The sequence below is a fragment of the Salvelinus fontinalis genome, chromosome 18 (assembly GCF_029448725.1).
Source record: "Salvelinus fontinalis isolate EN_2023a chromosome 18, ASM2944872v1, whole genome shotgun sequence".
Lineage (NCBI taxonomy): Eukaryota > Metazoa > Chordata > Actinopteri > Salmoniformes > Salmonidae > Salvelinus > Salvelinus fontinalis.
In genome coordinates, this window is record NC_074682.1 from 37,328,083 (window position 1) to 37,349,871 (window position 21,789).

Genomic DNA, 21,789 nt, shown 5'->3' on the forward strand with positions numbered 1-21,789 from the left:
GAATTTACCACAGGTGGACTACAATCCAGTTGTAGAAACATCTCAAGGATGATCAATGGAAACAGGATGCACCTGAGCTCAATTTCGAGTCTCATAGCAAAGGGTCTGAATACTTATGTAAATAAGGTATTTCAGGTTTTAATACATTTGCAAAAATGTCTAAAAACCTGTTTTTGCTTTGTCATTATGGGGTATTGTGTATAGATTGCTGAGGATTTTTATTTATTTAATACATTTCTGAATAAGGCTGTAACGTAACAAAATGTGGAAAAAGTCAAGGGGTCTGAATACTTTCTGAAGGCACTGTATATTTTTTTGTTGGTACTTTTACCCCCTTTTCTCCACAATTGGTAGCTACAGTCTTGTCCCATCGCTGCACTCCCCTACGGACTCAGGAGAGGCGAAGGTCAAGAGCCATATGTCCTCCGAAACACAACCCAGCCAATCTGCACTGCATTTTGACACACTGCTTGCTTAACCTGGAAGCCAGCTGCACCAGTGTGTTAGAGGAAACACCGTCCACCTGGCAACCAAAGTCAGCTTGCAGGTGCCCGGCTGCCACAAGGAGTCGCTAGAGCGCGATGGGACAAGGAAATCCCGGCTGGCCAATTGTGCTCCGTCTCATGGGTCTCCCGGTCACAGCCGGGTGTGACACAGCCTGGGATCGAATCCGGGTCTGTAGTGACGCCTCAAGCACTGCAATGCAGTATCTTAGACCGCTGCGCCACTCGGGAAGCTTAGGCACATTTTAGGGTTAGGAAATGTATGTATGAATCATTAAAAATCAGCTTTGGAGAGCCTTTACACACAAATAATTATAATATAAACATTGTAAAGCGCGTTCAGCCCTAGAAGCCTATAGCTTTGGTCTCCAAATTTTATCCATTCAAATTATGAGGGCATACAATTTAGATTCTGAATAACGGCACAGCTATTTATAGCCTAGTTCCCTGTGGAAAAGGGGAAATCATCTAAAACAATTGCTTTGTGTATTTACAATCCCCCTCTCCTATCAGATTACTCATTTACCTAGCTCTTATCAATTTATACATTACAGTGCATGAAGAATGCTGTTATTTTTATCGGAAAAAAAGAAAGTAGGTGCTTTTTCCACTTGGAACCGGCAGGTTCGCTCGACCTTATTCAAGATATCCTCTTGCGTAAAGGTGGAATTATTATGGAATTAAGTCAAGGTCAGAATACAGCGTATCTGTAGACACACCTCCGCCACACCTTCATTTCTTAGATCTCCACCCTGAACGAATAGCGGGTGAATAGCTTGCTATTCTCATCCTTAAGTTCAAGGTCAGAATACGGATAGAGAGAAAAGTGCATAAAAAGGGAATTGCGTTCCATTTATGTGCACTTAACTAGGGTCGGAATCGCCCCCTTAGTGAATAGATAGATGCCACAGTTTCTCAATCATATCCTTATGTAGTTGTCTAACTAATACACACACTCTTACCGCACACACTGCTTATTGTTTTACCCCCTCCAGGCACTGACTGAAGTGTACTAGGGTTGTCACGATGCCAACATTTTATTAACGACACTATACCAGGCCAAGTATCAGGATACGATACCAGGTAGTATCGAGAGACCACAGGGAAAATGTGTCTCCGCTGTGCATCGTGGCACACAACTTCCGCATCATGCATGCATTATTTTCCAGAGAACTCATAGCCCCTCATTGATTAAACCTTACATAATGATTGACATGTCATTGTGGCAGTAAGCAGAACAATAATACATGAAACTCTCATTACTGTTTTGTGGTTCTTTTGATCGGTAGGACGAATAATTCAGTAGTATTATATGAAACAGTACTATGGTATTCATAAATCTTAGTATCATAAGTATCATAACGTTTTGGTACTGTGATATTACCATGGTACCGGTATATAGTGCAACACTAAAGTGTACACGCACGCACACATTCACACACACAGGAACACGCATTCACACACTGATATCCATATCAAGTGGGTGGAAGCATCCATCCATATGCATGAGGAGAGCTTTATTTAATCCCTACTGCTTGGTCAAAGGTTGGTAAAGGTTGCATTACTTTGGAGGAGTAATGGTCAGAGTGGGAATTCATCAGAAATGACCCCCACCCACACTGTAGACTTAACACCAAGTACATGAGGCCTGCTTTTTATTTATTTTTGAGTTTATTTAACATTTATTTAACTAGGCAAGTCAGTTAAGAACAAATTCTTATTTACAATGACGGCCTACCAAAAGGTAAAAGGCCTCCTGCGGGGACGGGGGCCGGGATTAAAAATACAAAAAAAAATTAAAATATAGGCCAAAACACAGATCACAACAAGAGAGACACCACAACAATACATTAAGAGAGACCTAAGACAACAACATAGCATGGCAGCAACACATTACTTCTGCATGTGTGTTCAGTTAAACAGCTCTGTTGAAGATGCTGCAGATTACAGATCGAGTACTCCTGGTAAACATGCTGAGCTCTGAGCATTAGGTCCAAACAGATCACTTTCCCACGAGCACACCACTCACATCAACCAATACTACATCACTCCCCCGCTCCTCCCTCACATACACGCACACACACACACACACACACACACACGCGCACACACACACGCACACACACGCATACACACGCACACACACACACACGCACACACACACACACACACACACACACACACACACACACACACACACACACACACACACACACACACACACACACACACACACACACTGCAGTGTAAGCAAAAAGAATGTCAGAACACCAACAATGTTTATCATAAATGTGGTGAAACAAGTTCATCTAGAAACCTTGATCTCTCTGAAGATACAGTACAACATCACCGCAGCCAACTAGCAGCATCAGTCAGTCTGATAGATGTGTCACTTTGTTTATTTATTGATTCAACTCTCCCTGGATGGCACAGATTGGAGGTTTCACTGGCCTGCCTGTCCTTCACATCTCTTGTCTTCTTCAAGGCCAGGCCTAATGTGTGTGTACGGGTGTGTGTGTACGGGTGTGTGTGTACGGGTGTGTGTGTGTGTGTGTGTGTGTGTGTGTGTGTGTGTGTGTGTGTGTGTGTGTGTGTGTGTGTGTGTGTGTGTGTGTGTGTGTGTGTGTGTGTGTGTGTGTGTGTGTGTGTGTGTGTGTGTGTGTGTGTGTGTGTGTGTGTGTGCGTGCGTGTGTGTGTGTGTGTGCACATGTATGTGTCTGTGTGTATGTCAAATTTCAATCAAATGTATTTATAAAGCCCTTCTTACATCAGCTGATGTCACAAAGTGCTGTACAGAAACCCAGCCTAAAACCCCAAACAGCAAGCAATGCAGGTGTAGAAGTACGGTGGCTAGGAAAAACTCCCTGGAAAGGCCGGAACCTAGGAAGAAACCTGTAGAGGAACCAGCCTCTGGGTGGTGGCCAGTCCTCTTCTGACTGTGCCTGGTGGAGATTATAACAGAACATGGCCAAGATGTTCAAATGTTCTTCGATGACCAGCAGGGTCAGATAATAATAGTCACAGTGGTTGTAGAAGGTGCAACAAGTCAGCACCTCAGGAGTAAATGTCATTTGGCTTTTCATAGCCGATCATTCAGAGTATCTCTAGAGAGTTAAAAACAGCAGGTCTGGGACAAGGTAGCATGTCTCGGTGCGCGAGCGTGAAAGAAACAACCATCTGACCTAAAATCTACTTTTTATGCATTAGTGTCGTCCTCTGAGGCTCCTAATGTGAAATAGCCTCTGAGGCTGTTCTGACTGTAGTTTGAGTTCTCTCTGAGTTACCAAGTGTCTATGCTTTGATGCTGGTTTTTGATAGGAGATCATCAGTTAGGGCTGGTTAGTGGCTCTTTGGAACTGAGAATGGGGTTTGGTGCTCCAATTGACCTTATGACACAGATGGCAAGGACTCTGAGACACCTTGCTGCCTGCCTTCCTCCGGACTTGCTCCAGAGACCATCTTGCTCTCCCCATTTGACCACCTCCCTCCGATGACCACTCAGGCCTGCACTTTCCCGCCCCTCCACATGACCTTCCATCTCATGAATGATGTTGTTGTTTTCTAAATTGCTTGTATTTTTTGTGTTGCTTTAAAGCGCTTTGAGATTCATTATGTAATGAATAGCGCTATAAAAGTTAAATTAATTATTATGATGATGTTGATCTAGCTCCTCACAGCTTCTGTGAGTGCATGTGTGTACGTGCATGTCCGTCCGTGTGTATGTGTGAATGAGCGCATGTGTATGTGTGTAAATGTGTGTGTGTGTGTGTGTGTGTGTGTGAGATTCTAATGTTACACTCTTTTGAAAAAAGGGCTGCAAAGGGGTTATTTGGCAGTCCCCATAGGATAACCTTTTTGGTTCCAGGTAGAACCCTTTTTGGTTTCAAGTAGAACCCTTTTGGGGTCCATGTAAAACCCTCTGTGGAAAGGCTTCTTCGTGGAACCTAAAATGGTTTTACTTGGATACAAAAAAGCTTATTCAAAGGTTTCTCCATTTTAGGTTGTAGATAATACCTTTTTTAAGTGTGTATTTCCTGTGTTTGTATCTCCCAGAGGGCAGATGAGGAAGTGGTAGTGGACCAAGGAGGAACCAGCTCAGTCCTCAACATCCACTATGAGAAGGAGGAGCTAGAGGGTGAGACACCTGACCACCTCATTAACCTTTATCTGTGTGTATGTGTGCTTAGCAATTGAGCTCATACATTTTTCAGCACAGGAGTCGGGCAACCACTGTTCATGTGCAAGTGTGTATATATATTTGTGTGTGTGTGTGTGTATGTATGAGCATATTTGCATGTGTAAGCACAATATTGTGTACCACACAGGTTTGTTCACGAGATAATGCCAAGTGTGTCTTTCTTTCTAGTGTGTGTAAGTGTGTATGTGTTTGTCCATCCCTGGCCATGTTCTGGTTCAAATGGATAGAGATCTACATTAATAATGGATCCGCCAGGTAGGCCTGAGCAGGTTGAGGGGGGTCTACTCTGTCATTGGTGTGTGTGTGTGTGTGTGTGTGTGTGTGTGTGTGTTGTCTCACTTTCCTCTGTAATGAGAAAGCTGGATAGAGAACTGAACACACCCTGATGATTTGACTCTTCTAACTCTCCTATAACACATTATTCTGACAACTTTCTTATATTATTAGCTGTGGACTCACATCAAGTACATTTGCACTGAATGTTTATCAAGGTAGCTGACACGCGCGCACACACACATACACATACACAAACACAGACACACACACACGCACACAGCCTCCAACATGTGGCTGCCAAAAGGCTGTTGTGTCATGCGTTATTCATGATTGCCTAACAGATGAGATTGGGCAGATTCAACAAATTCAACAGCTGCTTGATTCCTGACTACTGTGAGCCTTTAGAACATTAACTCTTATTTACTTCATCCTGCCCTTAGCTTTTTTACTTGTCCCATTGTGCTGGATAAGCTAAATCAAGCTTACCTAAAATATTTATAGAAAACGATGTAGGACCCATGTTGAATATGCACCATTGCACAAAGCTAAATCACAATACATTTGTTCACTCTCTCTCATTCTCTGAGTTTTTATAGTGCTGATGTCAGGGCTATTAAATCTGTCTCTCTCCCTCTCTCTGATCCACCTCTTCTCCTCTCTGATCCACCTCTTCTCCTCTCTGATCCACCTCTTCTCCTCTCTGATCCACCTCTTCTCCTCTCTGATCCACCTCTTCTCCTCTCTGATCCACCTCTTCTCCTCTCTGTTCCACCTCCCTCTCTCTGATCCACCTCTTCTCCTCTCTGTTCCACCTCTTCTCCTCTCTGATCCACCTCTTCTCCTCTCTGATCCACCTCTTTTCCTCTGTTCCACCTCTTCTCCTCTCTGTTCCACCTCTTATCCTCTCTGTTCCACCTCCCTCTCTCTCCAGGCCACAGGACTCTGTTTTTGGGGGTGAGTATGCCCATGGGTAGACAGAGCCACCGCCACCACCGCCCCCACGGCTCACGCCACCGCAAGAAGGACAGGAGGGCAGGGAACGCTACGCAGCAGGACGAGGGGGGAGAGGGGGCCTCAGCCTCTCATGGTGACATACACACACAAACTTGTCTATCCTCGAGGAGACCTAAAATTGATTTGCATTCAAAATCTCATTTCCCCTCAACTTAATCATAACCCTTAACCCTAACCCAAATCCTAACCCTAACCCCTAACCCTAATTGTAACCCTAACCCTAATTGTAACCCTAACCCTAAACCTAACCCCTAACCCTAATTGTAACCCTAACCCTAAACCTAACCCCTAAGCGTAAAATAACATTTGTCCTCATGGGGACGTGGGAAGGGAGAATTTTCCTTGTTTTATTATCCTTGAGGAGACTTTGGGGGATATTAGGTCCCAACAAGGATAGAAGAACAAGACCACACACACAATGTACACTGTACACGTGCAGCAATTTGACTATGTTCAATCCAAACAGCGTCATGTGGAATTTCAATGAAATCCTATATAAATGTTTCTGTGTCCATGAATGAACATGGACACTAACTGTACATCATGTCCAAGGTTGCTGGCTGCTGATCCATATGGGGGAGAATTCTCTGCAGTTCTATCCCTGAGGTTGTTCTGTTGGAAGCCATTCACATGTGTAGGCTAACCTACGTGTCTATATTTCCTCTCTGTTAGAGAGAGGATGGTAAACAAATCAAGTCAATAGTGCAGCACAGGCCAGGCCAGGCAGCTAGGCCAGTGGTGTTAATCCATGTCACCTTCACAGGGCTGTGGACACACTGCTAATGCAACCTGCCTCAGCACCCCAGGCTAATATTGATAAGCATGCTGATTAGGCAGCCCAGAGCGGGAACTGGCACACATAAAACACACACACTATTGTGTCAGTGTGGGGGGACGGGGTTCCATCTGCAATATGGTCTGAAATACTGTAATATCTTTGAGGTCAACAAGATTTCAGTCAATAATCCCTCCATCAACACAGGCAGGAAACAATTGTAAATATCTAAACAGTCCATCTCCTATCATTATTTACTCTGCTTCTCTTCTCAACCCACACATCCTATCCTACTACCTCTGCTCCCGCCATTATTTCCTCTCTCTCTATCCTTCCTTTTCTCTCCTCTTCATCGCTCCTCTGTTCATCTCTCTTCACCTTCCCTGCCCTGTATCCCTGTCTCTTCCCGCTTAATATCTCTCCCCTCATCATCTCTATCCATCCTTCTCTCTCTCCTCTTCATCTCTCTCACTCCATGTAGACACTCCGTCCCAGCGTGTCCAGTTCATTCTGGGGACAGAGGAGGATTCTGAACATGTGGCCCACGAGCTCTTCACTGAGCTGGATGAGATCTGTGTCAAAGAGGGCAAGGACGCAGAGTGGAAAGAAACTGCCAGGTCAGGGAGGGACATAGGAGTGTGTGTATGCGTGAGGCTTGTGAGAATCCCTACATTGCTTTAAGCGCTAAACATCTCTCATCCCTGTAGGTGGTTGAAGTTTGAGGAGGACGTGGAGGATGGAGGAGAGAGGTGGAGTAAGCCCTATGTGGCCACGCTGTCCCTCCACAGCCTGTTTGAGCTGCGTAGCTGCCTCATCAACGGCAGTGTGCTGCTGGACATGCAGGCCAACACCATCGAGGAGATCGCAGGTTAGTCAGACCAGCACACAGACAGGGAAGAGCCTGTGGTCCAGTGGTAATGCTCCTGGCTCCAGACACATGTATGACTCCCCACCAGAGACAGGGGTTCAATCCCCATATCTGCCTCACCCTCTGATCTCAAATCTTCCAGAATAACATGTCAAAATACAAACAAATTATAATAAAACACTACACAGATAAATATCTTCAATCAATATATTGAACAGGAATCAAAAGTCCAGTTCAAGAATAGGTAATTTCACATTCCTGCAGTTTCACACACAAAACCCCACCTCAACAGCTGCTACTGACAGACCAATTACAAATTCCCCAAAGAAAATATGACATATGTACAGTATTAGCTTTACATTGACAAGGCAATTGTCACCATATTGCTAGACTAAGTGCCCTAAATACACTGCTCAAAAAAATAAAGGGAACACTTAAACAACACAATGTAACTCCAAGTCAATCACACTTCTATGAAATCAAACTGTCCACTTAGGAAGCAACACTGATTGACAATAAATTTCACATGCTGTTGTGCAAATGGAATAGACAAAAGGTGGAAAGTATAGGCAATTAGCAAGACACCCCCAAAAAAGGAGTGATTCTGCAGGTGGTGACCACAGACCACTTCTCAGTTCCTATGCTTCCTGGCTGATGTTTTGGTCACTTTTGAATGCTGGCGGTGCTCTCACTCTAGTGGTAGCATGAGATGGAGTCTACAACCCACACAAGTGGCTCAGGTAGTGCAGTTCATCCAGGATGGCACATCAATGCGAGCTGTGGCAAAAAGGTTTGCTGTGTCTGTCAGCGTAGTGTCCAGAGCATGGAGGCGCTACCAGGAGACAGGCCAGTACATCAGGAGACGTGGAGGAGGCCGTAGGAGAGCAACAACCCAGCAGCAGGACAGCTACCTCTGCCTTTGTGCAAGGAGGTGCACTGCCAGCGCCCTGCAAAATGACCTCCAGCAGGCCACAAATGTGCATGTGTCTGCTCAAACTGTCAGAAACAGACTCCATGAGGGTGGTATGAGGGCCCGACGTCCACAGGTGGGGGTTGTGCTTACAGCCCAGCACCGTGCAGGACGTTTGGCATTTGCCAGAAAACACCAAGATTGGCAAATTCGCCACTGGCGCCCTGTGCTCTTCACAGATGAAAGCAGGTTCACACTGAGCACATGAGCACATGTGACAGACGTGACAGAGTCTGGAGACGCCGTGGAGAACGTTCTGCTGCCTGCAACATCCTCCAGCATGACCGGTTTGGCGGTGGGTCAGTCATGGTGTGTGGTGGCATTTCTTTGTGGGGCCGCACAGCCCTCCATGTGCTCGTCAGAGGTAGCCTGACTGCCATTAGGTACCGAGATGAGATCCTCAGACCCCTTGTGAGACCATATGCTGACACATGCACATTTGTGGCCTGCTGGAGGTCATTTTGCAGGGCGCTGGCAGTGCACCTCCTTGCACAAAGGCAGAGGTAGCGGTCCTGCTGCTGGGTTGTTGCCCTCCTACAGCCTCCTCCACGTCTCCTGATGTACTGGCCTGTCTCCTGGTAGCGCCTCCATGCTCTGGACACTACGCTGACAGACACAGCAAACCTTTTTGCCACAGCTCGCATTGATGTGCCATCCTGGATGAACTGCACTACCTGAGCCACTTGTGTGGGTTGTAGACTCCGTCTCATGCTACCACTAGAGTGAGAGCACCGCCAGCATTCAAAAGTGACCAAAACATCAGCCAGGAAGCATAGGAACTGAGAAGTGGTCTGTGGTCACCACCTGCAGAATCACTCCTTTTTTGGGGGTGTCTTGCTAATTGCCTATAATTTCCACCTTTTGTCTATTCCATTTGCACAACAGCATGTGAAATTTATTGTCAATCAGTGTTGCTTCCTAAGTGGACAGTTTGATTTCATAGAAGTGTGATTGACTTGGAGTTACATTGTGTTGTTTAAGTGTTCCCTTTATTTTTTTGAGCAGTGTATATAAAGTCATTACAGTCAAATGAGAGATGATGGAGGGCTAGAGCAGTGAACTGTGTCTATCTCACACATTTCACCGTAGGGTGACAGGTACACAGACAGGCTGAACAGGTGGCTCCCTCGCTCTTCTCCATGTGACACCTGTCAGCTGCACCTGTCACCTGTCTGTCTAGATGATGTAAGAGCATTGTGTCTAACAGCATACAGAGACTGTCCTGTAGTCTTATCATTCATGACATTACAGAGTGTGCTGAGAGAGAGGTGGGGTCCTGGTCTAGACACAACAATGAATATCACAGTACAGAAGCACACTTTAGTGCTGAGCGATTAGTGCTTTTTTTGAGGTCAGTTCAGTTTCGGTTCGATTATGACAAAATAATCACGGTTTTCAGTTTCATTTTCCTGCTCATTAAAAATGGCACCGACCATTTATTTTTTGTCCAACAATCTATGATTGTTTTTGTGGTGTGTCCCGGTGCAGATATGGTGTTGGACCAGCAAGAGGCGTCCCATGAGCTGGACGACAGTGTGAGGCTGAAGGTAAGGGAGGCCCTGCTGAAGAGACACCACCACCAGAACGAGAAGAAGAGGTCAGGCCATCACCAGCTCATCCCTGACATGGTGCGCTCATTTGCCGATGCCGGACGCAAGCACTCTGAACCCCACATGGACAAGAGTGGTGGGTACCAGGAGAGAAGGGTGGGTGGAAGGGCAGAGAGAAGGGTGGGTGGAAGGGCAGAGGGAAGTGTGGGAGGAAGGGCAGAGAGAAGGGAAGGGGAGGATAGAAAGCAGGTTGACATTTATTGTCATGAATCTTGCCCTGGAGGCAGAGCTGATTTCCGTTAAATGGGCCAGCTGCTAAGTCAAAATTGGCTATATCGTAAAAATTCATGAAAATACAAATGTGCTTTTTTTGTCCTAATTTAAGGTTAGGGTTAGACATTAGGGCTAGCAGTGTGGTTACGGTTAGGGTTATGTAAAAAATCTGATTGTATTAATTGTGTCTGTGCCAGTCAGTGACCACTCTGCAGAGCTACTTCCAGTACATGAGTCATTCCAATAAATGCCAACCTGCTGATGGATAGGGGGGAAAGGAGGGAAAATGTGAGGGGGAGGGAAAAGTGAGAGAAGAAGTGAGGGAGGGAGTCAACAGGTGGGTGACAGATAGAAAGAGAGTGGGGAGAGAGAGAGAAAGAGAGTGGGATATAGTAACTAATGACAGCCTTCTTTGATGTGTCAAAAAGTCTAATTGAAACTTCCGTTAGTCGTCTGCCAGGAATCAATAAAATTGTTCCCAAAGAGAAAATGTCTGATATATTAGCTGAACAACGATTAGTTTCACTCTCTTGGCAGAAGTATAGAGGAAAATGTACCAACATCACCTCACACACACTCCTCCACACCGCTCTGATCCCTCAGGTCCAACTGTCTCCCCCCAGCCTCCCCCCAACAACATTGAGGTAAAAAACGGAGCCAACCACGACAACAGCCAAGTGGACCTTAGCAAGGTACGTGTGTGTGTGTGTTTGGTACCGCGGTGAAGTGACTCACTGTTGTCTGGATCAGAGAGCTGTGAAGATCACACCAGACACACAGAGAGAGAGAGAGAGAGAGAGAGAGAGAGAGAGAGAGAGAGAGAGAGAGAGACAGAGAGAGAGAGAGACAGAGATATAGATAGAGAGAGAGAGATAGAGAGAGAGAGAGAGAGAGAGAGAGAGAGAGAGCGAGAGATAGAGACAGAGAGAGACAGAGACAGAGAGACAGAAAGAGAGGGAGCTAAGGACCGAGAGAGCTAAGGACTGAGAGAGAGAGAGAGATATATATACTCTTAGTCTCTCATTGATCTAATCCTTATGGGAGCCAACAGCAAATACTTCTGTCCGAGGAGAAGTGGCCAAATATAGACAAATGCATATTGTACAACAGAATCAAAATTAAACTCACCACCATACATATGGACCTCGCCATTACAGTGACTTGCACACCAGTATAATATAATCAATGTACAGTATTACACAGACCTCAGCACACAGACATCCCCTGACTTGCTGACTGTGTGATACTGTGTGGCTGCTATGCACCATCCTGCTGGAATCAGTCACTGGTGTCAGTCAGGGAACATCTGGGCCACACAGCACCCTCCAGGGAGGAGCAAGGGTACTACACATTGTCTTATTGTTACTGAGCCACATCCTGTCCCAGGCAGCCTTTATCATATATAACATTATTCAGATTTAAGGATGCATCTCAATACTCTATAGTGGTTTAATCTCCTTGTCTCCTTCCCTTCACCTGCTCTGATACGCATCATCAAACTGGTGAAAGCATATTCCTGATTCTGTATCCACTATGTGTTCTCAGATCAGTACAGATGAAGACGAGGAGAAGAAATCACTTTAGACTAAGGACTAGAAACCCAAGAAACCCAAGGCCTGAACTCATATAGTAATACTGTAAATAGAAACACAAGCATAGTATAGATAGACAGGTGTGATACTGCAGCTATGTAGCCTACTGTGGCAATATTTAGTACTATATTAATGGCTTTTTGTCTATAGGTCAGGGATTTAGTTGAAGCATTCAAAAACCTCCTTCCTCTCCTCTCCCAGGTGGACATGCACTTCATGAAGAAGATTCCTACAGGAGCCGAGGCCTCTAACGTCCTGGTGGGAGAGCTGGACTTCCTGGAGAGACCTGTGGTGGCCTTCGTACGCCTCTCCCCTGCCGTACTGCTCACTGGCCTCACTGAGGTCCCCATACCCACCAGGTAGTCTACTGTGTTTGGTGTGTGTGTGTGTCTGTCTGTCTGTCCTGCTCACTGAGGTCCCCATACCCACCAGGTAGTCTACTGTGTTTGGTGTGTGTGTGTGTCTGTCTGTCCTGCTCACTGGCTTCACTGAGGTCCCAATACCCACCAGGTAGTGTTGGTCCTATTCTATGATTCTAATGCATTCATATGATAATGTTAGTAAGGGGATGATTGGCAAAAAGCAGTTGGTGACTGAGGTGTGTAGAATCTTCAGTAAATTAACAGAAAATGACAGACAATATTCTGGTCAGATAGGACAGCCACCCGATGCTTTCATAGCATTGTAGCATTGCGTATGATAGCATAGTAGTATCCAGTAGTATCCAGTATTGTTAACCCAGTCACTGTTGCAGGTTCATGTTCATCCTCCTGGGCCCAGATGGAAAGGCTCAGCAGTACCACGAGATTGGCCGCTCCATGGCAACCATCATGACTGACGAGGTAAAGTTCAACAAAAGTCTACATTCTTCCTCTTTAACACTAAACATTCAGGGGGTAAATGGCAACTCTTGGCAACCCTAGATAGAGTTACAGAAAGTGCCAGTTTGTGTGCCAGATCTTTGCCCTTGTTCTGTGTCAGATCTCAGTTGGCACAGACAATTCATTACCTCCTATCTTTATCAGATCACTCTCTCTTTCTCTCTTCCTCTCTCTCTGTCAGATTTTCCATGATGTGGCATATAAAGCTAAGGACCGCAGTGACCTGCTGGCTGGTATAGATGAGTTTCTGGATCAGGTAACCGTTCTTCCCCCCGGGGAGTGGGACCCTTCCATCCGCATCGAGCCCCCCAAGAGTGTCCCCTCTCAGGTAATGTGACTATGGTACAGTCCCGTGTGGCTCAGTTGGTAGAGCATGGCGCTTGCAACGCCAGGGTTGTGGGTTCGATTCCCACGGGGGACCAGTACAAAAAAGTATGAATGTATGTACTTGTAAGTCGCTCTGGATAAGAGCGTCTGCTAAATGACTTAAATGTTAAATGACTGTGGTAATGTGACTGCCCCTTTGGCTATATCTTACTGTATGGTTTAAGTGATCCATTAAACAATGTGGAGCAAACATGAGCACCAGTATGCTTAATTTGTAATGGTTTGTGGCAAGGCTTTTTGTGATTGGGGTTCAAATTGTTCTGTTTGTTCCTGATTGGCTGCTGATGCTCAATGGGAGTTGTTTGATTGGTTGTGTGTGCAGGAGAAGCGGAAAATTCCGGGGATGCCCAACGGTACGACCTGCCCTGTGGAAGAGGAGTTTCACGCAGAACATCATGGTCCTGAGCTCCAGAGAACAGGAAGGTATGTTACTCTGAACAACAAACAGGGTTAGGAGTTAGGCTTAGGTTTCTGCTGCTGGGGAACTCAATCAATGCATAAGAACAACGATCTTGCCCACAGTATTGCTATTTCTAAATAAAAGTGAATGTATTGTCTAAATGGAGACAAACAAGCAATATTTTTGTTATTTTTGTATTTAACTTTTTATTTTGCCTAATTGAGCTTTGAACTCATAAGGTGATGTATTGATATTGGTACTGCTCTCCTCCCACTCCTCCTCCCCCTCTCCTGTGTAGATTGTTTGGGGGTCTGATCCTGGACATTAAGCGGAAGGCTCCATTCTATCTGAGTGACTACAAAGATGGGTTGAGTCTTCAGTGTGTTGCCTCCTTCCTCTTCCTCTACTGCGCCTGCATGTCCCCAGTCATCACCTTCGGAGGCCTGCTGGGGGAGGCTACGGAGGGACGCATTGTAAGAACACACATATACAAATGTGACCGACCACCTCAATTTGGTCTTGTGTTGCAAAATTTGAAATTGTGTTTTTTACATTGGATAAAAGTAGAGATTCTCAGCTACAAAATGGTATATCATACACTGCAGTTGAGGAACAATGGGAAAGTAATTCTGCTTTGAAAGTTGATAAACTTCTAACCCCACTTTTGAGAAAATAGCCCTTGAATATTTTGGTAAACCTACTGTGGAGCTCTTCTTTATCTACACCTATTCAGCATCGTTCACACCCTCTTAAGCCTTAGCCCCACCCATCTCTTTAAGGATTCACATGTGATGCCATGTGCTAAACAGAGTGAGTAAGGTAGTGTAGATAACAACCAGAGATTTCAAGACGAAAAGTGGTGAAAGTAGTAGCCTACAATAAGGACAAACGCCAGGTAAAAATACACTTTATCTAGTCCTTTACCTATATCCTAATCTGACGTTGGTGCAGGTCATGTTGTTTTTCACATTACCGCCTCTGGTAAACACACACTATAAATCTAAGGTTATTTGTCACATGCACAGGACACAGTAAGTGTAAACGTTACAGTGAAATGGTTACTTGCATATTTGCATAGAGCAATATCAAAAATAGAGTGTCTAGATAAAAATATTTTATAAATATTTTATAATTATTATATGATGCTTACCCAGACACACTTGTCTAAACTGATGGCTCATGTGAAAGAAATGCAATCTGTAATCACCCCCCGACACACCTGGCTAACATGATGGGTCATGTAATCATCTGGCCAAGTGGAGTCTTTTGTTTAGACATGTAGCTAGTTAGCTAAACAATGAACCATAATCCCAACCAACACAGTACAAATGGGTTGTCATAGCTAGACACCATGCATGAAATGCTGTAGTATGAATCTGCAGGTAGCTAAAGCTAACCAACTAGGTTCAATGTTATAACTAGGCCATAGGCTCTAACTAGCAATGCAAATGGCTTTCTGAGATACAAATAATATTACTACACAGATCATACACGTAACGTTAGCTAGCGTGCCAGCAAGCTAACGCTAGCTAGCTAACACAACATTTTAACTTACAATAAAAAAATTGACTTTCTGGCAAAATTAGAAACTTATAATATCTGAAAATGTAGCTACACTCAAACCCGTATACATGGAGGTACTCTTCACGACAGACTGGAACCACTTTAACTAAGTAAGTTGTCTTCCTGTGTTGTTTCCGTTTTGTTTGTGGCTACAGCTTGTTTGGCCCGTTGTGTCAAGTGACTCCGTTTCATACTGACCATTTGCAAAAAGTAGTTCATCACAACTTTTTCCCACTGATCTTTGTCGATGTCGCCTGCAATATTTCATGGCTAACGCTATATCTTTAAAAAAGAGCTGTGGTAGCAAGGATTATATACACACACTGAGGAGCTCATGTTATAGACAGAAGCATGCTACATGGCAGACCAATCCAAACTCATCTCTCGGTATATCAAGCTCATCCATTATCTCAGCCAATCATGGCTAGCAGGAAGGGTCCTGTCTTTTTCCATGGCTAAACCAACGAGGCTCTTAATTTAACAATTGTATTCGTATTTATAGATGCTATACAAGTTTGTTATTAAGGCATATCAAAGTCCACATGTTCACGAAGGCATTTCTGCAACAACAACAAAAATATTTTGATCAGCAACCAAAAAATTATGTTCAAATGCCTATCCTGTGAAGTAGTGACATGCTACATACTAGCTTCCTGAAACGGGTCACAAATATGTTCACACACACTCACAGACTCCTGCACTAGTGGTGCACGGGTCAGCTGTTTGTTCACCCGCACCTGCCCGCAATTGCTAATAACCCATCCGCAAATGCGCAACTATATGTGATAAAATGAAAATCTGAGGCCCACACCCGACCCTAACCCGCTAATATAGAAAATGCACTGTAGGCTACAGTCAGAATCGGAGGGACGTTTTTTGTTGTTATTATTTAGATACAGTCCCTTCAGAAAATATTCACACCCCTTGACTTTTTCCACATTTTGTTATAGCCTGAATGAAAAATTTTGATTTTGTGCCACTGGGCTACAGAGTGGAAATATGTTTTAAGAAATGTTTACAAATTAATAAAAAATGAAAAGCTGAAATATCTTGAGTCAGTAATTAGTGAACCCCTTTGTACTGGCAAGACTAAATTAGTTCAGGAGTAAAAATTAGCCGAAGTCACATACAGTGCATTCGGAAAGTATTCAGACCCCTTGACCTTTTCCACATTTTGTTACGTTACAGCCTTATTTTAAAATATTTGTTTTCCCTCATCAATCTACACACAATATCCCATAATGACAAAGCAAAAACAGGTTTTTAGAAATGTTTGCAAATGTATTAAAGTAAATAAACTGAAATATAACATTTACATAAGTATTCAGACCCTTTTAGTCAGTACTTTGTTGAAGCACCTTTGGCAGCTATTAATGCCTCTTCTTCTTGGGTATGATGCTACAAGCTTGGCACACCTGTATTTGGGAGTTTCTCCCATTCTTCTCTGCTGATCCTCTCAAGCTCTGTCAGGTTGGATGGGAGCTGCACAGCTATTTTCAGGTCTCTCCAGAGATGCTCGACCGAGTTCAAGTCCGGTCTCTTGCTGGGCCACTCAAGGACATTCAGAGACTTGTCCCGAAGCCACTCCTGCGTTGTCTTTGCTGTGTGTTTAGGGTCGTTGTCTTCACCCCAGTCAGAGGTCCTGGGCGCTCTGGAGCAGGTTTTCATCAAGGATCTCTCTGTCCTTTGCTTCATTCATCTTTCCTTCAATGCTTACTAGTCTCCCAGTCCCAAAATGTACCAAAGAAATTAACTTTATGTCCTGAATACAATGTGTTATGTTTGGTGCAAATTCAATCATGGTGGTGGCTGCATCATGTTATGGGAATGCTTGTCATCGGCAAGGACTAGAGAGTTTTATTTTGGATAGAAAGAAACGGAATAGAGCTAAGCACAGGCAAAATCATAGAGGAAAACCTGGTTCTGTCTGCTTTCCAACAGACACTGGGAGACAAATACACCTTTCAGCAGGACAATAACCTAAAACATAAGGCCAAATATACATTATACTGTAGTTTCTTACCAAGACGCCATTGAATGTTCCTGAGTGGCCTAGTTACAGTTTTGACTTAAAATGCCTTGAAAATCTATGTCAAGACTTGAAAGTGGCTGTCTAGCAATGATCAACAGCCAACTAGACAGAGGTTGACAGAGGTCGAGTTTTTAAAATAATTATGTGCGAATATTGTACAATCCAGGTGTGCAAAGCTCTTAGTGACTTACCCAGAAAGACTCACAGCTGTAATCACTGTCAATGGTGATTCTATTGACTCAGGGATGTGAAAACGAATGTAAATTAGATATTTCATTTTCAATAAACTTGCAAACATTTCCATCAAAAAAATGTACTTGGTCATTATGGGGTGTTGTGTGTAGATTTGTGAAGAACAAAAATAGAAAGAAAATATTATAATTTGATTTCAAACTGTAAGAACAAAATGTGGAATAAGTCAAGGGGTATGAATAGTTTCTGAAGGCACTGCATGTTTCTGGTTATAATTTCTGACATTTTGGTAGGCTATTTGTTAGTCAACTTGTCTATAATTAAATATATGCAGCTTCTCTTCTGTCATTATATGTTGCCATAGAAGACTAAATAAACCCTTGCTCACCAGAATAATGTCATAAATCGAAAGAATGAACGTTTTCTCTGTCATCTCTGTTTCTTTCGCAGAGCAAAGATGTTCAGGGACCAGGGAGAAAATACAATAACTCAACAACAACAAAAAACGGGAAAGATTTTCTGTGCAAAATTTCAAAATGACAGTTTGACTGGTTGCAAGGAAATTGAAAGCTGTGAAAACAACCCAACATGTTTCTTCTGATAAGATTTCAGTTCGGCCTGGATGCATATTTTATGTGGTTGAAATACTATCAGCTTTTATGATGCTGATAAAGATAGCACCTCTACAGATGGTATCTAATTGCGCATTCATATTCTCTCAAAATGCTGTAAGAAAGAAATCATATTTCTCCACTCCTGTTCCCAGATTCAAATTGTAGCCTACATTTGTTGTATAATTTCACTGCAAGAAATGCTTAATTCTACAGGGGTTATTATTACAGCTATGTGAGAGGTTATAGACCTACATTCAGTGTCCAGATTTCAGTTTCCATTTAACCCATCTAAACAGTAGGCTACAATTCCCTTGACGTGTCATAGGCCTATTTCAAGTCCCGTCTTGTGACTGTCGAATTTGTATAGCGCCTTACAATCATCAAACATAACATAGCACTGCTATCATCCTCTTATACCACTTCAATAAATATTTTCTAAACATTACTTTTCTGGCACTCCCTTTTCTTTATTTTCAACTCTCTATTTCGCAGCTTTTCTCTTATTGAATTAAACTCTGACATTGTCCTTTTTGCCTCTGTGGATCAACATTAACTTTTTCTACCCGTCACCAAAAGCATTTGGCGATTGGCATGTAGGCTATTTGAATATCGTACAGTTAGGCCCGAAAGCTTGGGTTTATGCACTAATACCAGGTAGCCTAAAATAATGAAAGAAAAACCTCAATGTTTCCTATATAAATTGTACAAGAAGGATATATATTCACTCAGCTGCCCTTCAACCACACAATATTGAATGACTCTAAACCCGTGCATCACACACACACACACACACACACACACTCATGTACAGTCAGATCAAATCAAAATCAAATACATATGCATGCACGCACACACATACACTCTCACACACCAACACTCTCACTCACACCCTTTTGTCTTGCATACGTGTGTGTGTGTGTGTTTATGTGCGTGTGTATCTCAGAGTGCCATTGAGTCTCTGCTGGGAGCATCCATGACAGGAGTGGCCTACTCTCTGTTTGCTGGTCAGCCTCTCACCATCCTGGGTAGCACAGGCCCTGTCCTCGTCTTTGAGAAGATCCTCTTCAAGTTCTGCAAGTCAGTACATTCTCTTCATTATATTAATGTATTATTATGTACTATAATTAGGGCATGACTGTTAATATTTCCTCTGACTGTCTCCCAACCCCCCTCCCTCTCTCAGGGACTATGACCTGTCCTACCTGTCTCTGAGGACCTGTATCGGCCTGTGGACGGCCTTCCTGTGTCTCGTCCTGGTGGCCACAGATGCCAGCTCCCTGGTCTGCTACATCACCCGCTTCACAGAAGAAGCCTTTGCTTCCCTTATCTGCATCATCTTCATTTACGAGGCTCTGGAGAAGCTCATCCACCTGGGGGAACACTACCCCATCAACACCCACAGCGACCTGGACAAGCTCACACTGGCATAGTGAGGACCAACACCTTCCTGTTTCTACCTTTTCTGTTTCTGTCTTTATTTAGCTGTTTCTTACTTTATTTACATTTTCTCATTTTGTGTCATTTAGTCCCTTTGAATTATTTCTACTATGTGTGTGAGAGTATACTTAAGAGTATGTTTTCTGTGGCTTAAGTGAATTCAATTGAGTATATCTCTCTCTGTAGCTGTCGGTGTGCAGAGCCTGATAACCTCAGTAATACAACCCTGGAGCTATGGAGTCAGAAAAACATCACTGCTTCTGCTGTGCCTTGGGCCAACCTTACTGTCAAGGTAACTCAGCCGACATACTCCCACACAAACACACACAATCACAGGGACGGATTAATGCAGGGGCTTACCAGGGCTGAAGCCCCTGGGCCCAGGCCCATGTCGGGCCCAAAAGGCAGCAAAAAAATAAAAATAAAAGTATGATTAAAATAATTAATGAAATATATCATGTATATATTATATATGTAGTATATATTTTATAATTTTTCACTGCAACCACAGGAAGACTCAATGACTGTAGTCAGCCAGCTGCTGCCTGCTGCCTCGCTGCTAATCATCAGATGGGGGAGGAGAGGAGGTAGGGGGCCCACGTGGGTAACTGGGGGATAATTGGGTAACTGATTAATAAAAACAATTAATATGAATTACATAATAAATAAATATGACTGGCCAATTGTATGATTCAGGGGCTGGGCCCAAGCCTGTAGGGGGCACTAGAGGCTAAACAAAATGTATATCTAAAAAAATATATATTCTTACAATTTTTATCCAACCACAGGAGCCCATGTTCAATGTTCAAAATAGACCACACGGCATAATTTAGCCACAAAGGATCAACAGTTAATAAAAAAGAACTGTGGATTTAGTTTTATCACATAAATACAGGTCTCTGACAAAATGAACGAAACCCCAACATAAAGGTCTTCAAAGGGTTTTGGGCACCATGATATGCTAGAACAGCTACAATGCTCCTTGGCATAGATTCTACAAGTGGACCGAAACCATGCCAGGAAAATGCACTGCACACCGTAACATATTTGTTTACTCAAGTGTTTCCTTTATTTTGTCAGTTACCGGTGTGCCTACAGTCGGGAAGGCCGCAGTTTGGGCAGCATGCCTGACAAATATAGGCTACAGCTTGTTGCGTTGAGGCCATAGACCTATAATCCATAGAAGGATTTTGTAACCTGGCAATTTGACTGATAAACTCATGGGTATACTAGCAATGGATGCCAGTCCTGACTTGAATGGGAACTGCCATCTATGGATACAATTTCTATGGTTGGTTGCAGCTGTCAGTTTGCCTTTTGCAGATTTCAAAATACAATCGCGGAAAAAACGCACAGTTTGGAAGCAAATGCCTACAAAGCCCCGGGGCCAATGATTTGTTCATCTGCCCCCGACCCCCCCCCCCCCCCATTTCGTGATATCCAATTGGTAGTTACAGTAATGTCCCATCGCTGCAACTCCCGTACAGACTTGGGAGAGGCGAAGGTCAAGAGCCATGTGTCCTCCAAAACACGACCCTGCCAAGCCGCACTGCTTCTTGACATACTGCTCTCTTAACCTGGAAGCCAGCCACACCAATGTGTCAGAGGAACACTGTACAGCTGGCGACCAAAGTCTGCGTGCATGCGCACAGCCCGCCACAAGGAGTCGCTAGAGCGCGATGGGACAAGGACATCCCGGCGGGTCTGGGACGTGAACCCAAAACAGTTGCAGTGCTGTCTGAGCTATTCTATATGGTTTGTGTGTTTGTTAATCTTCAGGAGTGCATAGGTCTGCAGGGCCACTTTGTGGGTACAGCTTGTGGACACCATGGCCCCTACACCCCTGACGTGCTCTTCTGGTCGGCCATCCTCTTCTTCGCCACTGTCTTCATGTCAGCATTCCTCAAAGAGTGTAAGACCAGCCGCTATTTCCCCACCAGGGTAAGACAATACAAAACTGTGTAAACGTATGAAGCTCAATCTGAAGTAGATTCCAATGCAATGGTTGTGGCATTGGTGTTTGGAAGGGAAGAGGCTACAGTGTTAATTGTTCTATATGCTGGTTAATCTAGACCTATGTTTTTTGCCTGAGTTTTGGTGGACAATTTTGTATTGTTGCATCATCGAAGATCCCTTCCTGCTTTGTTCAGGTGCGGTCCATGATCAGTGACTTTGCGGTCTTTATCACCATTGTATTTATGGTCATGCTTGACTTCCTAATTGGAATCCCCTCGCAGAAGCTGCAGGTGCCCAGCAACTTTAAG

At 44.0% G+C, this 21,789-nt stretch overlaps 1 protein-coding gene across 1 annotated transcript in view; it reads left to right on the forward strand.

Annotated features, from left to right (window-relative positions):
* slc4a8 (solute carrier family 4 member 8) overlaps positions 1-21,789 on the forward strand; it is a 51,485-nt gene that overhangs the window by 17,733 nt on the left and 11,963 nt on the right. Inside the window, exons 2-17 of the mRNA XM_055869291.1 lie at positions 4,557-4,638; positions 5,909-6,064; positions 7,248-7,383; positions 7,474-7,634; positions 10,093-10,290; positions 11,031-11,119; positions 12,221-12,378; positions 12,774-12,861; positions 13,082-13,228; positions 13,610-13,710; positions 13,986-14,160; positions 19,032-19,165; positions 19,272-19,517; positions 19,712-19,817; positions 21,305-21,466; positions 21,676-21,789. Coding sequence (XP_055725266.1) covers positions 4,557-4,638; positions 5,909-6,064; positions 7,248-7,383; positions 7,474-7,634; positions 10,093-10,290; positions 11,031-11,119; positions 12,221-12,378; positions 12,774-12,861; positions 13,082-13,228; positions 13,610-13,710; positions 13,986-14,160; positions 19,032-19,165; positions 19,272-19,517; positions 19,712-19,817; positions 21,305-21,466; positions 21,676-21,789 — 2,253 coding nt within the window. The remainder of the gene's footprint in view (positions 1-4,556; positions 4,639-5,908; positions 6,065-7,247; positions 7,384-7,473; positions 7,635-10,092; positions 10,291-11,030; positions 11,120-12,220; positions 12,379-12,773; positions 12,862-13,081; positions 13,229-13,609; positions 13,711-13,985; positions 14,161-19,031; positions 19,166-19,271; positions 19,518-19,711; positions 19,818-21,304; positions 21,467-21,675) is intronic.